The 21,609-nt window shown below is 55.3% G+C and overlaps 2 protein-coding genes across 3 annotated transcripts; one reads left to right on the top strand and one right to left on the bottom strand.

Moving 5' to 3' along the window:
- Nucleotides 1-257: 257 nt before the first annotated feature.
- On the bottom strand, nt 258-10,141 carry Sc5d (sterol-C5-desaturase). 2 transcript variants are annotated; one of them, XM_042682980.1, is made up of 6 exons: nt 10,025-10,141; nt 5,798-5,838; nt 4,296-4,513; nt 3,535-3,667; nt 2,470-2,570; nt 258-1,704 (listed from the first exon to the last, which is right to left on the bottom strand). In XM_042682980.1, the coding sequence occupies exons 3-6, from the start codon at nt 4,503-4,505 to the stop codon at nt 1,249-1,251; spliced, it is 900 nt and encodes a 299-aa protein (XP_042538914.1). In that variant the 5' UTR covers nt 4,506-4,513; nt 5,798-5,838; nt 10,025-10,141; the 3' UTR covers nt 258-1,248. The 2 variants fall into 2 exon arrangements, with proteins under 2 accessions (XP_042538914.1, XP_042538913.1); XM_042682979.1 differs by having other exon boundaries at nt 5,757-5,838; nt 10,025-10,140.
- A 1,205-nt stretch (nt 10,142-11,346) lies between these two features.
- On the top strand, nt 11,347-21,367 carry LOC122110227 (basic proline-rich protein-like; the record flags this gene model as incomplete). Its single annotated transcript, XM_042682725.1, is given in 9 exon segments — nt 11,347-11,884; nt 11,920-12,044; nt 12,046-12,126; nt 12,347-13,010; nt 13,046-13,405; nt 13,576-13,693; nt 13,695-13,813; nt 13,980-14,107; nt 21,098-21,367. Coding segments are annotated over 9 exon segments (2,403 nt in total), but the record flags the coding sequence as incomplete, so codon positions are not given.
- Nucleotides 21,368-21,609: the final 242 nt, after the last annotated feature.

The raw sequence follows: 21,609 nt of genomic DNA, 5'->3' as shown, positions 1-21,609 counted from the left end.
TATTAGCAAAACAAGAACCAAAACCCAGAAGAAACATTTCGCATTCACACTGGAATTGTGGACTCAAAAAACACTAAGATAAACTAGTGCATGGTCCACTTAAAAACACTTTGAGCTCATCAAACACTTATACCCCCTTTTCCTTCTCCTCTAGACACCAAGAATTGGGGACATTCAAGTCTTAATCGCACACATGAGTTCATGCAAGTCTGAATAAAGAGTAACTCATACATTTGACTTGTAGATTTTAACAGTAGTCATGATCATCTTTTATTGATTTTTATAAACAGCGAATAGATTACATTTATGCTCCATATTTCTTCCCAATATACTTATAGCACAACTCACCACAGTTCTTCAATAAATATTCATTAAATCATTTTGTGGAGGCATTGGGGCTAAATCTCTTTTGAGTGAGATTTCAAAACAAATATTCAGAGACCTAAATATCTGGCAATTATTTCCTTCATGATAAAGAAAACATCCATCAGGTTTGTCATTTGGAACTATTTTAAAAGTGCAGTCCAAACAATTTAGTTGAAAATAAGTCATGTAAAATATATCTGCACATCACGCTTCCCTATCTAGGCACATTCAGAGTCACATTTTTATGTTTCTTAAATAATTCTTTTTAAATGATAACTATCAATATCAAATATCAAACGGTTGAACTGATACCTTTTACAGATTCCAATTTATTTATTCATTAGTATTCATTGGGAATAATGTCCCTAGAGAATAAGGCGTGTGTGTGTGTGTGTGTGTGTATGTGTGTGTGTGTGTGTGTGTGTGTGTGTGTGTGTGTGTGTAAGATGGTAATCTTATTCTTCCTGCTATTTAGTCCATCACTGCGGATGGAGCAGATTTTTCCCCCCATTTAAACAAAGCCCTATATTATGAGCCAACATTGAAGAATGAGTCACTTGGCAAGCAAGCCACCATCTTTACATTATTGGTATTGCTTGGCTATCCCTTGGTGCTTAGCATCAGCATGTTAAGCTCAGTGGATCTCTCTGAGTGGATAGGGGCACTATGAGACAAAAGGAGTGCGTCCAGGCCCCGACACCGTGTCCCTGGACCAGTGTCTGATATTTCTAGCATGAGGTAAAATGGTGCTACTCATGGCATCTTCCATGCAGCCGCTTCACCAGCAGTACACACCAGGCTGATTTTTAATGCTGATTTTTATGGGGCTGTGTGCAGATTACTTTCCCTTGTTAAAGATCTTCATGAAAACCCGGCCATAGCCTAGTCAGCCTTGGAAGACGCTCCCTGGCGTCCGCCGTCACGCTCACCGCTGCTCTCCACGGAGCTGTTGCACTTCCCTTCTGCCATCTTCTTCACATAATTAAGCGGTCCTGACCCCTCGAAAGCGGATGGATTTTTGAACGAGCCCCCGATCCTATCCCACAGGGTGAAGTACTGTCCATAGTTATAGTCAAAGAACAGGTGGTGGTCGGTGTGATGCGCCGAGCCGTTAATGAATGGCTTCAAGGCCCGGGGCACACGAAAATCCCCATCGTGAATGGAGATCGTCCAGATATTGACCAGGACGTACAGAGTCAGGTAAACCACCTTGTGCAGCGGGAAGACGAAGGGGTAGATGTGGTAAGGCAGGCTCTGGACAAAGCCATCCACAGGGTGGAAGGCATGGCTTGCAAACGGAGTGGGCACCTTCCAAATGTGGTGAGGTTTGTGTATGTTCTGGGGAAGAAAGGAACGCAGCACCATTACTCTCCCCCGCCCTGCCCGTTCACCTTCGCATCCTGCAAACAACCTACCTGGAAAATCCTTCTGACACCGGCGGTCATTTCAGACAAGGCTTCCTTCTTTACCCCCAAATAGTAATTTTTTAATATAATTTTATTGTCATTATTCAGGTGTTGCAGACCCTCTCCTCTGCTGTCCCCTGCGCCCACCTTCCCGCCCCTGCCCGCAAGTTACATAGGTCAATTCCCCTATAGCACGGACTGAATATCATGTCCACATGTGCTCACCCACCCCCCTCCCTTCCTACGCCCCTTACTCCTCCTAAAAGGGGGGAAAAGACAAAAAAACTAAACATGAACACCACCAACAATAACAGAAAAACCCACGTTTCCAGTTCCTGGGGCTCATTTCACCAGATAGTATCTTACGTGTTCAGAGGAGTTATGCCATGTAGGAGAGAAAGCATGGGCCATGTGTCTCTCTGAGCTTGGCCTACCTCACTTAGCATGGTTTGTTCTAGGTCCCTGCAAATGACATCATCTTATTCTTTCTAGCAGATGTATAAACTTCCACTGTGTACATGTACATTTTAGTGACCCACCCATCTGCTCTTGGGCATTTGAGCTGAAATGACCATTTTAAGAACAGCCCCTTGGGACCCACAGAGAACAGCGCGGACTTGATGCCCCCAGGATGAGGATGCCCCTTGAGGATGAGCTACATGAGAGGAAATCTGTGGAGCTAGAGAAAGGACGCTACCTTGTACAGCAGTCTATGGTGCAGGCCGCGGTGGATGAAGTAGATCAGCATGTCGGTGAAGAAGAGGAAGGATACCACGCTACCGGCCAGCTCCACCCAGCCTGGGAGGGCACAGGGACAGAGGAAAGTCAAGGTATGTGTTCACTTTTACATACAAGTGGGTACCTGGGGTCATCCACTGCTCTGGACCCTTCCACCCATTACAAACCATGTTCTGGAATCTGGTCATCTGGCCTTCTTTCTCGTATTAAGAATGGAAAGGTTCTTTTTTTTTTTTTTTGCTGGTCTTGCGGCTTGAACTCAGGGCCTGGGCACTGTCCCTCTGGCTTTTTCTGAGTAGATTATTAGAGATAAAAGTCTCACGAACTTTCCTGTCCGGGAACTTTCCTGTCCGGGCGGGCTTTGAAACGCTATCCTCAGACCTCAGCCTCCTAAGTAGCTAGGATGACAGGTGTAAGCTAGCAGTGCCCGGTGCTGGTTTCTTTTTGAACTTATATACAAGAACATGAAAATCATACATGCTAATGAGAGCTTGTTTCTTAGAATGTAATGATATGTATGAGACAGAAAAGGCTGGCCCCAAGATGACTTTATCTCCCTACTTTGCACCAAATGGTTTAAGATTAGCCTTTACTCCTTTGGATCCTAATATCTTCCTGTACTTCACTGAGTAACACCACCTCAGAGTCGGGAGCCTCCTCTGCACCCTAATCATACTGTTCCCCAAACCACAACTTCCTCCTTTACTCTACAGTCAAAGTATCACCCTAGCGTTTAACTTTTGCTCCCAAACAATCAACCTCTTGCTCTGACAGATACGGCTGGGCTAATGGCTCAGACGCAGTGACCTGCCTAGAATCCCTGCCACACGGGAGGCAGAGACGGGAGGATGGCAGCCTGAGACCAGCCTAAGCAACATGTTCAGGACCCTCTTTGAAAAGCAAGTAGTACAAGGTCCTGAGTTCAAATCCCACTGCTGCCAAAAATGAAACATAAAGGTCTCAGATCTGCTACTTGCAGAGCAAGGGGAATTACCGGAGGTAATCAGATGACGCTCCTCCTTACCATGCGGGGGCTCCCCCAGGTGGTCATAGAGCTTGCTGAACCCTCTGATCTCTAGCAGGAACAGGGAGACCGTGGGGAGGCTCATCCAGGGCAGGGCCCACATGGTGTACTTAATCTCCCGTGACACCTGATTCTGAAAATGAGATCCCCAAGACCAGAGTCACCAAAACGGCTCAGACAGATGAGGGTAGCATCCTTAATCTCTCTGTCTTATTAAGGACTCCCTTCCAACCTGCTCTACAAAAACTATAACACATTTTTCTGTTACATTTAAATGAGAACGGAGTAGGAGAAAAAAACATTCCTTTTGTGCAGAGCAAATACAGGAATATCTTAAATTCTGAAAACTTTTCTCACGAAATCTGCAGTCTAAACCTCTATTTTGGGATATTATTTCTTTCATAATGGACCTCCATTCCATTTATTTACTTTCTCTAACTTCAGTCCTTGGAGAAACTGACAAACAGAGATGGCTAAATGCTGGCCTGATTATAAACAGACTCAAACACGACAGAATTTGAATAGTGTGTCAAAGAAAAACACACATAGTAAAAACATATTTCCAATAATTACACCAATAATTACACAGACTAGTGCATTTATTATCCATTGATCACTATGAGAAAAGTATCTAACCTTTGTTGAGGACTGGTTTTGAAACTACTTAATGGTATCCTATAACTACTTAAATTGAAAATCTCACAAGCATTATATTATTATTTTTGACTCTAACAGCAGTCAGAAATAGGAAAGACTCTTACCTTTAAAAACTGTGGATGTTTCATTAATGAGTGATCAAACACAAAATAGTAGCTCAGTGTGGCAAAGAAAAAGTAGAGGGCATAAGCACCAAGATTTGTTACGATCAGGAGACTGATGGTCTGCCGGAGGATGCTGTCCTCTGGCCAGGAGGCAGGGTAGACGTACGGCGTAAAAAAGTGGTAGTCCGCAACCCCGAGAACAAGGTCCATCTCAGCCCCTAGATGGCAAGCCCGGGCAGCAATTATGAGCACACCTACAGTTTTGTATAAATGATGAATGGGGCTGAGGGGGCGGGGCGGGGGGGGGGGGGGAGGTGGAGAGGGGAGGCGTGGCCTCCATGGTAGAGCACTTGTCCAGAAGGGGGAAGAGGCCCTGGCTTCAAACCCCTGACCCATAACGGAGGACATGTCTGCAGCCACCAGACACTCCTAGATGCTCTAGACCCACCATCCTGTTATAATACGGATCAAAGACACATGGCCAGTTTATAGAGCTGACCCAGGATCCATCATTGATGGCCTGTCTGCTCACCCTTCACTGCTCCAACTACAGAGAAAAATATACTTAGTGTTCTGAAACATCTCCCGTGTAGGACTCGAATTTCGGAGCAAAACTGGAAACTGCCTGGCCACATGAGCTTTCAGGCCTTCAGATAAGCTCAAAAAGGTGAAGAACATCCCGGTATGAACTCAGATGGACCCTGGAAAGGAGCTGGCTCCTTTTCTCCCTTTCACTTCATTAATGTCTACCTTGGAGACCCTCCCATCTCTGAACAGATAACACTCTTCTTTAAAAAAGAAGCAGTAGCACCAAGATAAAAATCACCCGACATGAGCTCTCCATTTAAAAGCAGATGACTCATTAGTGCATTTTGGCATATTGTCAGAGTTCTCATTTCAGAACATTTTCATCACCATGGAAGAAATTCCATCTCCCAGAGGGTGGGCTTCAAATCTGGGTTGCCTGGGACCCAGGACCACTAGTTCTTAAGGTAACTTGCTACCCGTTTCTGTCCTTAAGATCCCCGTAAGGATTTATGGCCCAGCCTCTCCGTTTCTTTTTCCTTCTTCATGCAAACGCTCACTTCAGTAAAGTGGCCGTTCTTCACGATCAACACAGCGATTCCTGGCATCTGTTTACAGATGCGGCCACTTACACATGGTTAGAAGTTTCACTTTCTGTCCCAGGGGCTATCTCCCTGTTTCCCATTGGCTCTTGGTGGAACTGCAATGAGCTGTCACGGGCAGTGTGGTGGTTCCCACACGGTCCGCCCCATTGGCGCCTCAGAGCCACGCCCCAGCCCATCCTACGCCCCAGCGCCGCACTCCCGCCCAGGGCCGCACTCCCGCCGGGCACCCCAGCTGTCTGCCAGGCAGCCCTGAACCACGCGGGACATTTTCACATGCGGTTACATCCCAGGTGACACAACAGCAAGAAAACAAATCAGCCCCAGCCAGTACCTGCAACGTGCACCCCCGCACTCGACGGGCAGCCTGGTTACCTGAAGGCAGGATGAGTCACCAAAGGAGTTCCAGCGCAGACCTGAAACAAAACCACCAAGAACGAAGACTGAGGCTGCGGCGGACCCACGGGGGACTGAAGTTCCGCCTCAAAGGGGCCACCGCGTGTGCAGCTGTGGCACATGCTACCCACGGGCTCTCTGCAGGCATGTTACCCTGAAGCCCCCCAACGGCCACCACGGCCCCTCACCACCACCAACGGAGCATCACACAGGTCCCCATTTAACAGACAGGAGAGGACTTCCTGGCGTGCACCTGACTTACACTAACCTTATGATGAGGAGTCTTCTAGAAGCTCATTCTTTTCCCTCCTCTTCTCTATGAATCTGACACACTACATTGCCCAGACTGATCTCAGTAGGCTCAGCCTTTTGAGTAACTGAGACTGCCAACATGTCTGTCCAGAAGAGCTCACCACTTATAGGGAGGTTAGCTCTTTGCGTATGGTATGAGTTACAAATGTTTTCTCTTACTGTGTCAGGAGCAAATACTTGGGCTCAACACTAAATGGTAGGTACTAACATACGCCCGTCATCTTATATACCGAAAACAACTCACAGAACACGTTATGAGGTGGAAAGCAGCATCGTTAGGGACTTTCTCTTGCAGACAGTGGGGAGGGGGCCTCGCTAAGGACCACGCATTAGAAACAGGAGCTATCCATGCGAAGCGGGAGACGTGAGGGGCTGACTGGGAGCTGATTCCGGGCTAAGCGCAGGTAGAGGCTGGGAGCAGATGCATTTCGCAGCCATGGGGCAGCCTCAGGCCCAGCGAGAGGACCAAGGGTGGCGTCCAGGACGACTGGGGTTTAACCCGCCTGAGTGGAGGGGCAGGGAATCCTGGGAGGGTCTGGTGGTCCCCACTGGATAAGCAGTGATGGCCTCCGTTTCAGTCTTAAATCCAGCTGCCGGTGGTTCACCTGGTCTCTGAGCCTGAGCAGCTAAACCACCTGTAGATATGCACGTCAGGTCCAAAAGTAAGCCTGGTAAACAGGCGAGGAGCTGAAGCTGAAGCGCAAAGGGGCCAGGACCGCCAAGGGCAATGAACAGCACAGCACAGCAGGTGCCCCAGCCACAGGACACCGAGGGGTGAAAAGGGCACCGCTGCGCCTCTGACGTTCACTAAGAGTTGAAGGACTGAGCGTCTCGTTCCCTCTGCCAGCACACCTGTCACACACGGAACACGCATTGAACACACTTGACCTGCTACGGTTCCACCACTGCTGTCCTGCCAGGAGCACTAACCGCTGAACCACCGCCGGCCCCGAAGGCCAATCACACTGCAGACCAGCAGCTGGGGGGCGGGGCAGGGAAGCAACATCCACAGCATGATTTCGATTGTGTACAAACCCCGTTCCCCCAGTGAAGTTAAGATCACCAAGTGCCGGTGCCTCAAACTTGTCAGGCTAAGCCAGGCGCTGGTGGCTCACGCCTGTAATCCTAGCTACTCAGGAGGCTGAGATCTGAGGATCGCGGTTCAAAGCCAGCCCAGGCAGGAAAGACCGTGAGACTCCTACCTCCAATAAACCACTAGAAAACCGGAAGTGGCGCTGTAGCTCAAGTGGTAGAGCGCTCGCCTTGAGCTGAAGAGCTGAGGGACAGCATTCAGGCCCAGAGTTCAAGCCCCACAATCGACCAAAAAAAAAAACAAAAAAAACTTGTCAGGCTAGCTATCAGGAGGCTGGGATCAGGAAGGATCACCGTTTGAGACCAGCACAGACGTACACACAGGAGATCCCTTCCCAACCAATAGTTGGTCACGCTGGTGCACTCTTGTCATCCCAGCTACGTGGGAAGGTGAGGGCAGGAAAATCACAGTTCCAGGTCAGTTCCATCTGGGGGGGGAAAGCTGGGTGTGGTGGCACTTGCCTGTGGTCCCCACTAACACAGGAAGCATGTGGCAGGCAGACAGGGGTTCAGGTGTACACACTTGGACAAAAAACAAGACCCAAGACCTGATCTCAAAAGGAGCCAGTGTAAACAGTGGGGGTGGAAGGACGAGTCAGCCAGTCAGCCGTAGAAAGCCTGCCTAGCAAGCACAAGGACCCGAGTTCAAAGTGCCAGGACTGCAAAACCAAAAAACAAGGCAGTCATTAAGTTGGGGGTGCCAGCTACAGTGCCACACAGCTCCAGTTCAATACACCACAAGGATAGCATGGAAGACCGAAAAGAACTCAAGCGCTAGCTAATAATCTTCTTCCTGTTTTTGTATCACATGTAAGAAAGACCCCCTACCAGCATCTCAGTCCTTCACTTTAAAAAACCCTTTAATTTTGCTTTTACAGAAGTACCACACGGCTGTGTTAATGTGTGTACTCTCTGCACATAACTGCTCTAACAGCAAGCCAGTGCCCAGGGAGGAGAACTGTCCCCTCCTTTAGATTTTGCTGAATTAAACCTGTTTTCAAATAATGCGACTTGCTGAGTGTAGTAAGGAGGGATCCATGAATATATTATTGCCATTTCTGACATTGCCAGTTAAACAGTGGGACTGTGGCTGTGGCTGGGGATGGTGGACTTGCCCAAAGACCAGGTGTAAGCCACAGCATCGCCAAAACAAGTCAGCAAAACACTGGGCTCGCAGACAGTAGTGTAACTGTTTTGCTTAACTTAAAAAAGAATAAATAAGAAGAAAGTGGCACTGTGGCTCAAGTGGTAGAACGTTCGCCTTGAGCTGAAGAGCTGATGGACAGCACCCAGGCCCAGAGTTCAAGCCCCACGACTGACAAAAAGAGAGAGAGAATAAATAAGTTTTTTCTTTGTTGTTGTTTCGTCTTACTTGCTCATTTGTCTGTCTTTGAGAGGAAAAGAGGGAGGCACAGAAATGGAGAAAGTGTGAACCAATGCAGCAGTGGTACTCAGGGAAAGACACCACTTGTGGGTGGGAATGGGAAGGAAAAACCCGGAGAGAGGGAGGGAAGGGGCGGCCTTGTCCAAAAGGAAATGCACTCTTCCCTGGCTTGTGTAAAACTACAACCCTCTGAACAGCGTCTTATTACAACAATTAAAAAGTGAAGATAAAAAATAGGTAATAATGCCAGGATCTATTGAGAGCCAGGTATTATTTCAAACTCCTACTTCTTCCCTCCGTGTCCCCTGTTTTGGAGACTTGGTCTAGTAAATGGCCCAGGTCGGTTTGGGATCTTCCTGCCTCGGCCTCCCGGGTGCCAGGAGTCCACATTCCAGGCCACACCTGGTTTTTAATTTCTTTTTTAACCTCATCTAGTTCTGTCCTATAGGTCGATGTTCGTACAAGGTCCTCTTTATCAATGGGTAACTGAGGCCAGGGATACTAAAACTGGCTCTGTCACTGACGCGGCTGGGATGGAGGGGCACCTCTCAAACACAGGGCGGCGCTGACACGACTCCCTCCCCTGCAGGGCGGGGGGCTCAGTCAGCAGGTCAGAGGTCACCGGCTCACCCCGCCGGATGCCAGCCCTGGGCCCCAGCGGGAGGCGGCCGCTACCCGCCGGTTCCCGGCTCCTCCTGGCATCATCCCACCGTCCTAATCCCGACGGACGCCTCGCCCATCAAACACCCACACCCCAGGCACCTCCAGGCAGGGTGAGGCCCCGGCGCCCTGGGCGGGAGCCCGGAGCGCGACGCCGGCCCCCCATCGCCGGACCTCGGGGCTGTGCGCCCGCGCCGCGCCCCGGCCGGGCCGCCCGCGCCCGGGTCACCTACACAGGGGCCGCCCGCGCCCGGGTCACCCACACAGGGGCCGCCCGCACAGGGGCCGCCCGCGCCCGGGTCACCCGCACAGGGGCCGCCCGCACAGGGGCCGCCCGCGCCCGGGTCACCCGCACAGGGGCCGCCCGCGCCCGGGTCACCCGCACAGGGGTCACCCACACAGGGGCCGCCCGCGCCCGGGTCACCTACACAGGGGCCGCCCGCACAGGGGCCGCCCGCGCCCGGGTCACCCGCACAGGGGCCGCCCGCACAGGGGCCGCCCGCGCCCGGGTCACCCGCACAGGGGCCGCCCGCGCCCGGGTCACCCGCACAGGGGCCGCCCGCACAGGGGTCACCCGCGCCCGGACACCCGCCGGCGTCCCCCGCGCCCGGCCCCTCACCTGCCCCGCAGGCCTCCCCGGCCCGCAGGACGCGGCCCGCCCGCTGCGCGGAGCCCGCGGAGCCCGGCCCTTCCGTGAGCCCCGCGGCGCGGCTGCCCCGGCCCGCCCGCGGCGCGGCTGCCCCGACCCCCGCGCCTACCTGGAGGCCCCGATGCCCTGCGAGGAGACCGCGGGCCTCACCGACCGCCCACGCCGGCGTCCGAGCGCTGGGCCCGAGGACGCGAACCTGAACCTGCGGGCCCGGGCCGGGCCGCCGCGGCCGCCAGCCAATCAGCGGCCAGCGCCATAAGCTGATATGACGGCAGATCGCGCGACCCGGCGGGGAGGGGCTCTGCCCGATCACGTGAGCCCGCCGGCCACGCCCCCGCGCCCGCTCAGCCCGGGGGTGGGGGGAGCAGGAGGAGAGAACTAGAGTACCCGGATGGTGGCGCGCTGAGATGGAGTCTAAGGTTTAGCTGTGGGTGGCTTTGCTTTACTTTGCTCTGCTGTGCTCTCCCCTGCTCTACCCTCCCCTGATCTCCCCTGCTCTCCCCTCCCCTGCCCTCCCCTGCTCCCCCCTCCCCTGCTCTCCCCTCCCCTGCTCTCCCCTCCCCTGCTCCCCCCTGCTCTCCCCTCCCCTGCTCCCCCCTGCTCTCCCCTCCCCTGCTCCCCCCTGCTCTCCCCTCCCCTGCTCCCCCCTCCCCTGCTCCCCCCTGCTCTCCCCTCCCCTGCTCTCCCCTCCCCTGCCCTCCCCTGCTCTCCCCTCCCCTGCTCTCCCCTCCCCTGCTCTCCCCTCCCCTGCTCCCCCCTGCTCTCCCCTCCCCTGCTCCCCCCTGCTCTCCCCTCCCCTGCTCCCCCCTGCTCTCCCCTCCCCTGCTCCCCCCTCCCCTGCTCCCCCCTGCTCTCCCCTCCCCTGCTCTCCCCTCTCCTGCTCTCCCCTCCCCTGCTCCCCCCTCCCCTGCCCTCCCCTGCTCTCCCCTCCCCTGCTCTCCCCTCCCCTGCTCCCCCCTCCCCTGCTCTCCCCTGCTCTCCCCTCCCCTGCTCCCCCCTCCCCTGCTCTCCCCTGCTCTCCCCTCCCCTGCTCTCCCCTCCCCTGCTCCCCCCTGCTCTCCCCTCCCCTGCTCTCCCCTCCCCTGCTCTCCCCTCCCCTGCTCCCCCCTCCCCTGCTCTCCCCTCCCCTGCTCCCCCCTGCTCTCCCCTCCCCTGCTCTCCCCTCCCCTGCTCTCCCCTCCCCTGCTCTCCTCTCCCCTGCTCTCCCCTCCCCTGCTCCCCCCTGCTCTCCCCTCCCCTGCTCTCCCCTCCCCTGCTCTCCCCTCCCCTGCTCTCCCCTCCCCTGCTCTCCTCTCCCCTGCTCCCCCCTCCCCTGCTCTCCCCTGCTCTCCCCTCCCCTGCTCTCCCCTCCCCTGCCCTCCCCTGCTCTCCCCTCCCCTGCTCTCCCCTCCCCTGCTCTCCCCTCCCCTGCTCCCCCCTGCTCTCCCCTCCCCTGCTCTCCCCTCCCCTGCTCTCCCCTCCCCTGCTCTCCCCTCCCCTGCTCTCCTCTCCCCTGCTCCCCCCTCCCCTGCTCTCCCCTGCTCTCCCCTCCCCTGCTCTCCCCTCCCCTGCCCTCCCCTGCTCTCCCCTCCCCTGCTCTCCCCTCCCCTGCTCTCCCCTCCCCTGCTCCCCCCTGCTCTCCCCTCCCCTGCTCTCCCCTCCCCTGCTCCCCCCTGCTCTCCCCTCCCCTGCTCCCCCCTGCTCTCCCCTCCCCTGCTCCCCCCTGCTCTCCCCTCCCCTGCTCCCCCCTCCCCTGCTCCCCCCTGCTCTCCCCTCCCCTGCTCTCCCCTCCCCTGCTCTCCCCTCCCCTGCTCCCCCCTCCCCTGCTCTCCCCTGCTCTCCCCTCCCCTGCTCTCCCCTCCCCTGCTCCCCCCTGCTCTCCCCTCCCCTGCTCTCCCCTCCCCTGCTCTCCCCTCCCCTGCTCCCCCCTCCCCTGCTCTCCCCTCCCCTGCTCCCCCCTCCCCTGCTCTCCCCTCCCCTGCTCCCCCCTGCTCTCCCCTCCCCTGCTCCCCCCTCCCCTGCTCCCCCCTGCTCTCCCCTCCCCTGCTCTCCCCTCCCCTGCTCTCCCCTCCCCTGCTCCCCCCTCCCCTGCTCTCCCCTCCCCTGCTCCCCCCTCCCCTGCTCTCCCCTCCCCTGCTCCCCCCTGCTCTCCCCTCCCCTGCTCCCCCCTCCCCTGCTCCCCCCTGCTCTCCCCTCCCCTGCTCTCCCCTCCCCTGCTCTCCCCTCCCCTGCTCCCCCCTCCCCTGCTCTCCCCTGCTCTCCCCTCCCCTGCTCCCCCCTCCCCTGCTCTCCCCTGCTCTCCCCTCCCCTGCTCCCCCCTCCCCTGCTCTCCCCTGCTCTCCCCTCCCCTGCTCTCCCCTCCCCTGCTCTCTCCTGCTCTCCCCTGCTCTCCCCTCCCCTGCTCTCCCCTCCCCTGCTCTCCCCTCCCCTGCTCCCCCCTGCTCTCCCCTCCCCTGCTCTCCCCTCCCCTGCTCTCCCCTCCCCTGCTCCCCCCTGCTCTCCCCTCCCCTGCTCCCCCCTGCTCTCCCCTCCCCTGCTCCCCCCTGCTCTCCCCTCCCCTGCTCCCCCCTCCCCTGCTCCCCCCTGCTCTCCCCTCCCCTGCTCTCCCCTCCCCTGCTCTCCCCTCCCCTGCTCTCCCCTCCCCTGCTCTCCCCTCCCCTGCTCCCCCCTGCTCTCCCCTCCCCTGCTCTCCCCTCCCCTGCTCTCCCCTCCCCTGCTCTCCCCTCCCCTGCTCTCCCCTCCCCTGCTCCCCCCTGCTCTCCCCTCCCCTGCTCTCCCCTCCCCTGCTCTCCCCTCCCCTGCTCCCCCCTGCTCTCCCCTCCCCTGCTCCCCCCTGCTCTCCCCTCCCCTGCTCCCCCCTGCTCTCCCCTCCCCTGCTCCCCCCTCCCCTGCTCCCCCCTGCTCTCCCCTCCCCTGCTCCCCCCTCCCCTGCTCTCCCCTGCTCTCCCCTCCCCTGCTCTCCCCTCCCCTGCTCCCCCCTGCTCTCCCCTCCCCTGCTCTCCCCTCCCCTGCTCTCCCCTCCCCTGCTCCCCCCTCCCCTGCTCTCCCCTCCCCTGCTCTCCCCTCCCCTGCTCTCCCCTCCCCTGCCCTCCCCTGCTCTCCCCTCCCCTGCTCTCCCCTCCCCTGCTCTCCCCTCCCCTGCTCCCCCCTGCTCTCCCCTCCCCTGCTCTCCCCTCCCCTGCTCTCCCCTCCCCTGCTCCCCCCTCCCCTGCTCTCCCCTCCCCTGCTCTCCCCTCCCCTGCTCTCCCCTCCCCTGCCCTCCCCTGCTCCCCCCTCCCCTGCTCTCCCCTCCCCTGCTCTCCCCTCCCCTGCTCTCCCCTCCCCTGCCCTCCCCTGCTCTCCCCTCCCCTGCTCTCCCCTCCCCTGCTCTCCCCTCCCCTGCCCTCCCCTGCTCCCCCCTCCCCTGCTCTCCCCTCCCCTGCTCTCCCCTCCCCTGCTCTCCCCTCCCCTGCTCTCCCCTCCCCTGCTCCCCCCTCCCCTGCTCTCCCCTCCCCTGCTCTCCCCTCCCCTGCTCTCCCCTCCCCTGCTCTCCCCTGCTCTCCCCTCCCCTGCTCTCCCCTCCCCTGCTCTCCCCTCCCCTGCTCTCCCCTGCTCTCCCCTGCTCTCCCCTGCTCTCCCCTCCCCTGCTCCCCCCTCCCCTGCTCTCCCCTCCCCTGCTCTCCCCTCCCCTGCTCTCCCCTCCCCTGCCCTCCCCTGCTCTCCCCTCCCCTGCTCTCCCCTCCCCTGCTCTCCCCTCCCCTGCTCCCCCCTCCCCTGCTCTCCCCTCCCCTGCTCTCCCCTCCCCTGCTCTCCCCTCCCCTGCCCTCCCCTGCTCTCCCCTCCCCTGCTCTCCCCTCCCCTGCTCTCCCCTCCCCTGCTCTCCCCTCCCCTGCTCTCCCCTCCCCTGCTCCCCCCTCCCCTGCTCTCCCCTCCCCTGCTCTCCCCTGCTCTCCCCTGCTCTCCCCTGCTCTCCCCTCCCCTGCTCTCCCCTGCTCTCCCCTGCTCTCCCCTGCTCTCCCCTCCCCTGCTCCCCCCTCCCCTGCTCTCCCCTCCCCTGCTCTCCCCTCCCCTGCTCTCCCCTCCCCTGCCCTCCCCTGCTCTCCCCTCCCCTGCTCTCCCCTCCCCTGCTCTCCCCTCCCCTGCTCCCCCCTCCCCTGCTCTCCCCTCCCCTGCTCTCCCCTCCCCTGCCCTCCCCTGCTCTCCCCTCCCCTGCTCTCCCCTCCCCTGCTCTCCCCTCCCCTGCCCTCCCCTGCTCTCCCCTCCCCTGCTCTCCCCTCCCCTGCTCTCCCCTCCCCTGCTCTCCCCTCCCCTGCTCTCCCCTGCTCTCCCCTGCTCTCCCCTCCCCTGCTCTCCCCTCCCCTGCTCTCCCCTGCTCTCCCCTCCCCTGCTCTCCCCTGCCCTGCTCTCCCCTGCTCTCCCCTGCTCTCCCCTGCTCTCCCCTCCCCTCCCCTCCCCTGCTCTCCCCTGCTCTCCCCTGCTCTCCCCTCCCCTCCTCCCCCTCCCCTGCTCTCCCCTCCCCTGCTCTCCCCTCCCCTGCTCTCCCCTCCCCTGCTCTCCCCTCCCCTGCTCCCCCCTCCCCTGCTCTCCCCTGCTCTCCTCTCCCCTGCTCTCCCCACCCTCTGCTCCCCTCTGTCTTGACTTCTGAGTCTCATCAGGGAACGTTGCTGGTGTCTGGCCTGTGTGCAGCCCTTCCTGGGCATCCTGCTCCGCCCTAAGGAAGATGGAGGACACTCCTCTGCAGGGGAGTTCCTGCCTGCCTGCCTGCCTGCCAGTGTGGACCACAGCACCACAGCAGTAGGGCCTCTGCTTTTCTAGGAGTCAGGGGAGGGAGGGCGTGGGGTGGCTCTTGGGTCTGGGGTGTTGGATACGCTCACCATCCTGGTTTTTCTAACATGAGCTTGGTGCTGCTATGCATCCATTAATTGAGTAAATTCGTAGGCGATACTATTTCTCTTGCCTAGACAAATCATTTCTCAGTCTGCCCTATGTTCTCCTGGCCAGATGGGGGTTGCTTGCTTGCTGAACAAGATACACATTCATTCTTCCTCAACATTTGCACTCAAAATGGAGCAAACTTTGGTTTTTATAAAGTGAAGACACTCAGGGCAAAGCACAACCTGAATGCCACTGTTACACACGGTATCGAGTACCTTCAGAGTAGGACCGCTATGACATCCAGGCTGGCCTAGAACCTGTGCAGTCCAGGCTTGTCTTGAACTTACCATCTTCCTGCCTCAGTCTCCCAAGCGCTAGGATTACAGGTGTGAGCAATTGTACTTGGCTGATTTCCTGTCTCTTAACTAGAGGAAGAGGAATGCGGTATGGGATGTCTGTAGCCACTGGTACAGCCGGTGCCCTCTCCCCATCCTGTTAGCGGTAGCTCAGTCATGTGGTCACTTCTAACTGCTGGGAAGGTCTTTATTCTCATCGTCTTTGTTCAGCTGCAAACTAGAGTTGTTATTTGTCTCGGAGATGTAACAAAGGAATTGGGAAGACGTTTTATTATAGATAAAAGTACTCAAGATGAAGGGTGACTTGGGAGAGTTTTAGACAAAGTCTGCGGGACGCAATGCAGGATTACACAGGTTATTTTTTGACAAGGGCAGCTTGACTAGGAGTACTCCGTTTCTTTGTTTTCTCCGGGTACAGGTTACAAACTCAGCACATTTACAGAGGAGCTGTTTTGCTTTGAACACAAAACCCAGTTTGATGGCTGTGGATCCCACATGTAGGCACTATACAGTTTATGAAGTCCAGGTTCCTTTTTTATCTTTAATACTCTTTTAATTGCTTGCTGTCCTGAGTGAGGCCATACCACACCTGCCTCCTGTCCCTCAAAGTGCTCTGATGTTGACTTTGACCTTTCAGATTGCACCAACACATGAGGTCATAGTTTGTTTTTCTCTGTCAAAAATAAATTATTTTTGTCAGTCAGGGGGCTGGAACTCTGGTCCTGAGCGCTGTCCCTGAGCTCTTCAGCTCAAGGCAAGCGCTTTACCACTTGAGCCACGGCACCGCCCCCAGTTTTCCGGTGGTTCATCGGAGATAAGAGTCTCACAGACTTTCCTGCCTGGGCTGGCTTTGAACCATGATCCTCAGATCTCAGCCTCCTGAGTAGCCAGGATGACAGGCGTGAGCCACCGGCTCTGTCACCGCTCTGTCACGATTATTCCACCAAGCATAGCCTCTTGGCTCGTAATGTCACCAATGGTGGGATTTCCTTTGCGTAGTTGAATAATGTGCCCTCATAAATTGTATATGTATACACATACACACACACACACACAGGTTTTCTATATCCATTCATCCATCGGCACACACTTAGGTTTGTCTTAAGCTTTTGGCTCCTGTCGACATGCTGTGGTGAATGTGTTAGCACAGGTGTCTTCTCAGGTTCCAAGGTAGAATTGCTAGATCGTATGGCAGTTCCATTTTTGTGCTTTTGTGAAACCTTGATTCTGCTTTCCATAGTGGCTGATCCCATTTCCACAACTGCCCTCTACAGGACACAACGGGCTCCCTGTCCCTGCACCTTCCCCAACATTTACCTGTTATTTCTTGTAGCTATTGGTCGTCCAAACAAGGCCAGGTGGTTTCTAATCCCATTGTGGTTTTGACTTGTGTTTCCCTGACCACAAATCAATATGAATACCTTCTCATACCGATTGGCCGTGTGTGTGTGTGTGTGTGTGTGTGTGTGTGTGTGTGTGTGTGAATTGTAGCAAGGATTTAGTTTAATAGAGCAGGCTTAAAGCAGGGAGAAATGGAAAAAAGAATCATTTCCTTCCCATCTCCTAAAACAAACGAGAGCCCTTGTATGGGGCTGATGGAGACAGGAACAGCCAGTCTGTGACACTGCAGCCATTGCTGGGGATGGCTGCCACGCATCTACAACCATGCAGAGCCTGGGAAGTCTGGGCTCTGAATTCTAACCTGTGCTGACGTCAGACAAGCAAACACACAGCATACTGACTCCCGCCATCTGAGAGAGCAAAGAAACTTCTCAACCCCAGACTTGAAGAACAGGAGTCACTGGGGTCAGGTGATGGATCTAGAAGAGGAAAGAATTGCCTATGCAATGGATGACAGCAGGAGAGACGGAGGGTGTCCACACTGAGGGAATGGAATTATGCAACACCGTATTTGAGGATCAGATCATACGTGAGGAGCAAGGATGGACCCATGCTCTGTTAGGGCCTGGAATGAGTAGCTTGCTACATACTCAGAAAAGAAAAGCTTGGTTCCAGCTTCTCCGTTTCCTTGGTTCTCCTAAACAGGGTGCCGCGAAACCCGAGGTCCTCATGCGATGGCGGTGAAAGGCTGGAATGCAATGCTGGCGCTTTCTTGCTGACGATAGTCAAAGACAAAGAAAGCCGTGGGAGAGAGGAAACAGGAGACAAATGGAGAGGATAGGAAGGGGAGAGGAAAAGAAAGGAGGGGAGAAGAGAGACGTGCACGCACACCACCCACACTCGGCAAGAACACGGAAGACTGGAAGTCTATAGTTGTGTTAAGGAAGACCTTTCTGCTCATAGTCGCGGGTTGGTTTAATGTTAGGACATGCCAAAATGAGCATGTTGGCAAGGCATGGGATAGTATAAACTGGAATGACGTGACTAGGCCTTCTACAAGACACTGCTTTCTCCAACCTCTCTCAGGGACAGGCTTGAAGGATGTGGTCAAAGAAATTCTCCTAGCCACATGCCAGTGGCCCATCCCTATTATCTTCCAGAGACTGAGCTCAGAGGATCTTGGTTCAAAGCTACTTTGGGAAGAAAAGCTTGCAACATTCCCATTTCCAAAAATAACTGGCAAAAAAATCTGGGCTAGTGGCATGGCTCAAGTGGTAGAGCACCAGATGAACAAGTAAGCAAGCCAAGTGGTGATTAGTATCAGTACCAGAAAAAAACAATTCCCCATGGGTAAGACTAGAATGGCCATATCAGGCAAGCAGATAATTCTACTGTCGTAAAGTAAGCCAATACATTGAGGTTTGCAGATTTTTACTGGCCCAATAATTCAACTTCATATCCAGCTATGCTATGGGCTGGGGCGCCCATGTTTTCTGCTGATACTTGGGCATCGATTTATTCTTCTGAAGGACTGGAAGAGGCTATGTGGTGGGTGGAGCAAGAAGACAGGCAGCCTAACTAATGGCCATGACTCCTAGAATCTGGATCCATGGGTTGTTAAGAGGCTTGTGAGGAATTTCATTTCTGCTTTTGAACCCATTGCATAAACGATGACGAGGAAGCCACGGACACTTCCAGGAGCTTTGGCACCGCCCCCTACTTCCATCACTTTAGGTAGCAGCATCACAAGCCTGTCATCCTCCTACCAGAAGCGTCAGCCTAGCCATGGACTTTGGTGTCCAGCAAGAGAAGCATTCCGACCAGAAGGGGCAAAGTTCTCAAACCAGGGCTCCTCCACAGGGGCATCTTTACGAAGGATCTCGGGGTGCTAGCTCCTCCCACTTTGTTTTCAGGAATGACTTCCTTTCTGTGCTTTGAAGGAGTTCTCTGGGCTGTCCTTTCCTACTTTTACTGAAAGCGCAGGAAGGTCGTGTGGCCCCTGCCGCACTGCCCTGCCTCTGCAAGGCCGTTTCCTAATCTGGGAAAGCACAGAGAACTCGGTGTTGATAGTGTCTGTGAACAAACAGTCCTGCTGTGGTTCCGGCCTGAAGAATGCTGCCCATTGTCCTCTGTGAAGGCCTGTGGGTCCAGCCGAGAGCAGGGCGTCATTTCTATAGTTATGATCATCGCGAGAGTCCACAGGCAGCCGCTACAGACTCTTTCAGATGCCACAGGTGTTTCCACACTCATTAGGATACTTTTCTTCCTCTCTCAGGGCTGTTCTGATAGGAAGAAAGCAGGTGTAGCCCTCGACTCTGAAAAGAAGGGCTCTGACACATCTCACGTTTTGATCTAGAGTTTAGTTTTGTTTAATTTAGTGAGAGTTACTTCTTTTCTTGGGGATCTACTGGATCTCAAAAAAATGATCTTATAGCTTTATCATCATGATCATCATTCTTATTCTTCTAAACATGATGTGGCCATATAACCTAGTCTGGCCTTGAAACTCTAGAAAACGTGGCTATGGAAACTAAAACCTCAAAGGGAGCTCGCAGGCCTGTAATCCTAGCTACTGAGGAGGGTGAGATCTAAGGATCACAGTGTGAAGCCAGCTAGGGCAGAGAATGCCCAGTGAGACTCTTATCTCCAAATTAACCACCCAAACACAAGAAGTGGAGCTGTCTGTGCTTGGAGTAGAAGAGAAAGAAGAATTCCCTGAGAATCAGAATCACAAGTCCGCATTCACGTTGGCTTGGGGTTGTGAACGTGTCATTCCTCCCACCGAGGGGCCCCAGGTTGGCATTGCCCCAACTGCACAGCAAAGGCAAAGCCCATCCTACCTGTTGGGCTCCTTTAATACATTGCTTTCAGCTGTTTCTAAGCGCTGACTCACACTCTTAAAGTTGACAGCAGTCTGAATGCACGGGATTCTGGACCAACTGGTTCTTGGCCCATCTGGCTGCTCCCTCTTTCACGCCTTCTGAGGAAGACACCCAAGGGCAAATTCTGGGGGAAGGAGCTAAGCCATCTGGGGGGAAGGGGGGAGGGCGGGGCGGTCCACCTGGACAGCAGGCAGGACCACACAGCACAGCCCCCTTGTATGCAGGCCCTTAGCATCGATTAGAGCAGCCAGAGTTCCACCTGATCTGTAACCTAAGGGTCACCTTGCTGTTCATCAAATTATGCCCAAAGAGCCTACATCTGAGTCTTGAGAAATGAGAAAGACTTGCAGCCACCATCTCGACTGCCATCTTCTGGTTGATCTGGAGCTTGGCCAAAGTCATTGGGCATTTCTTCTGTTCTGGTAACCCATGCATGTGGACTGCCAGTGCTCACCTGGGGCTGGTTATTGTGGTCTTCGGTGGAGTAGAGAGAGACACAGAGACACGGTGGAGCCCGGCGTCAGACTACCTCCATGTGGCTCGCGGTTCTGTTTTGTTTCTAGAAACTGGAGGAGGCTAGACAGAGATTTGTTTCATCCACATTATTTAAATCCATAAGCACTTTTCAGTCATCCATTTGTATAACTGAGCTTTAAGAAAACACGACTCGAATAAGTCTTGTCTGAAGTTTTGTTCTAGCGGTTTGAATTTCTAGAGGGAATGATTCTGCCTGAATAGAAAACGGATCTGTTTTCTGGAAGACAAAAGTAGCAAATGGCTCCCTCTCGTGGTGAATGACAGCTCTCCCGTGCAGGGCCTCCAGCTCCAGACGCAGGACGGAAGGCTTTTGTTCAGAAATACTCCGTGGAGCAAGGCACTGCTGTCTCACGCCTGTCATCCTAGTGACTGAGACCGGAGGATCCCAGTTCAAAGCCAGCCAGGGCAGAAAAGTCCCCGTGAGACTCTTATCTCCAATGAACCGCTCAAAATCCAGAAGTGGCATCATGGCTCAAAGAGGTAAAGCGCTAGCCTGGAGCAAAAGAGCAAAGGGACAGTGCCCTCAGTTCAAGCCCCACAGCTTACAAAAAAAAAAATCCCATTCAAACACAAAAATAGAAAAAATAACTTCATTAATCAAGTGACTTCATTTTCAAAAATGTGATAGAAAATGATAGAATTCTTCCATTTGTCTTTCACCTATGGAACCAATGGAACATAGCTATCGTGATGAAAAGGGAGGAATTTGATTAGCTTCCACAAGTGGTCTGACACCGTCCTGGCCACGTCCACGCTGGAGAGCTGGGAAGCCGTGGCTGTTGAGTCCAGGCAGCTGAAGCCTCGGAGCAGAAGGAACCCAATGGGGCAGCCCCCCACTCGCCCCCCCCCGTCCCCAGGCCCCAGCTGGGGGGAGTCTGCTTTGGAGAGCTGAAGAAGCTCTTCAGAGTCCAAAGTTCAGTGAGAGCCAAAGAAGGAAAAAAAAAATGCACCTGCTTGAGCAGACTTGATTTTCACCCATGAGTGGTCTTCCCCTTTTCCTCTTTTGTTCCACCCAAGCCCCCATCCCATGGGGTGGCACCATGCAAAGACGTGAGGGCTGAGGCTCGAGCCTGAGATTGCTTCCTCAGGGGCAGCGTGCAGTTGCCCTCAGGGCTGCCCCAACCAGGCGGGGCAAAGGGACAAAGTTGGCTTCATTCTTGTGAAAAGGACAACCTTTGGCAGGCATGATGAATGCTGTGGTTTCTAAACCTAACCTGGCCTTCCGACCCGCAGCAGAGGGGGGTCAGTGAAGGAGCTAGCCAATCCAACAGCAGCCAAGGCAACAGCAGCCAATCCAGCAGCAGCCAAGGCAACAACAGCCAACCCAACAGCAGCCAATCCAACAGCAGCCAATCCAACAGCAGCCAATCCAACAGCAGCCAACCCAACAGCAGCCAACCCAACAGCAGCCAATCCAACAGCAGCCAACCCAACAGCAGCCAACCCAACAGCAGCCAATCCAACAGCAGCCAATCCAACAGCAGCCAATCCAATGACAGCTAATGCAGCAGCAGCAAAGCGGCTCACAGTATGGCCTGACTTGGAAAGCTTTGGCACACAGAGGTGAAAGGGACTGTGCAACTTGCCTGTTGTTCTAGTTTGATTTTAGAAATAAAGCCATTCGGGCAGCTGCTGGGAGCCACATCTGGGAAGAGGGGCGGCCAGCGTCAAGGGCATAGTTAGACCGAGATGACAGGCGGCCATCCTGTCTGGCTCATCGCAGGCAGCAGGCCCCAGCGGACCAG

The sequence above is a fragment of the Dipodomys spectabilis genome, unplaced genomic scaffold, assembly GCF_019054845.1.
Source record: "Dipodomys spectabilis isolate Male_0828 unplaced genomic scaffold, ASM1905484v1 ptg000076l, whole genome shotgun sequence".
NCBI classification, from domain to species: domain Eukaryota; kingdom Metazoa; phylum Chordata; class Mammalia; order Rodentia; family Heteromyidae; genus Dipodomys; species Dipodomys spectabilis.
The sequence above is the reverse complement of the archived record's forward strand: the minus strand, read 5'-3'. Positions and strand labels throughout refer to the sequence as shown.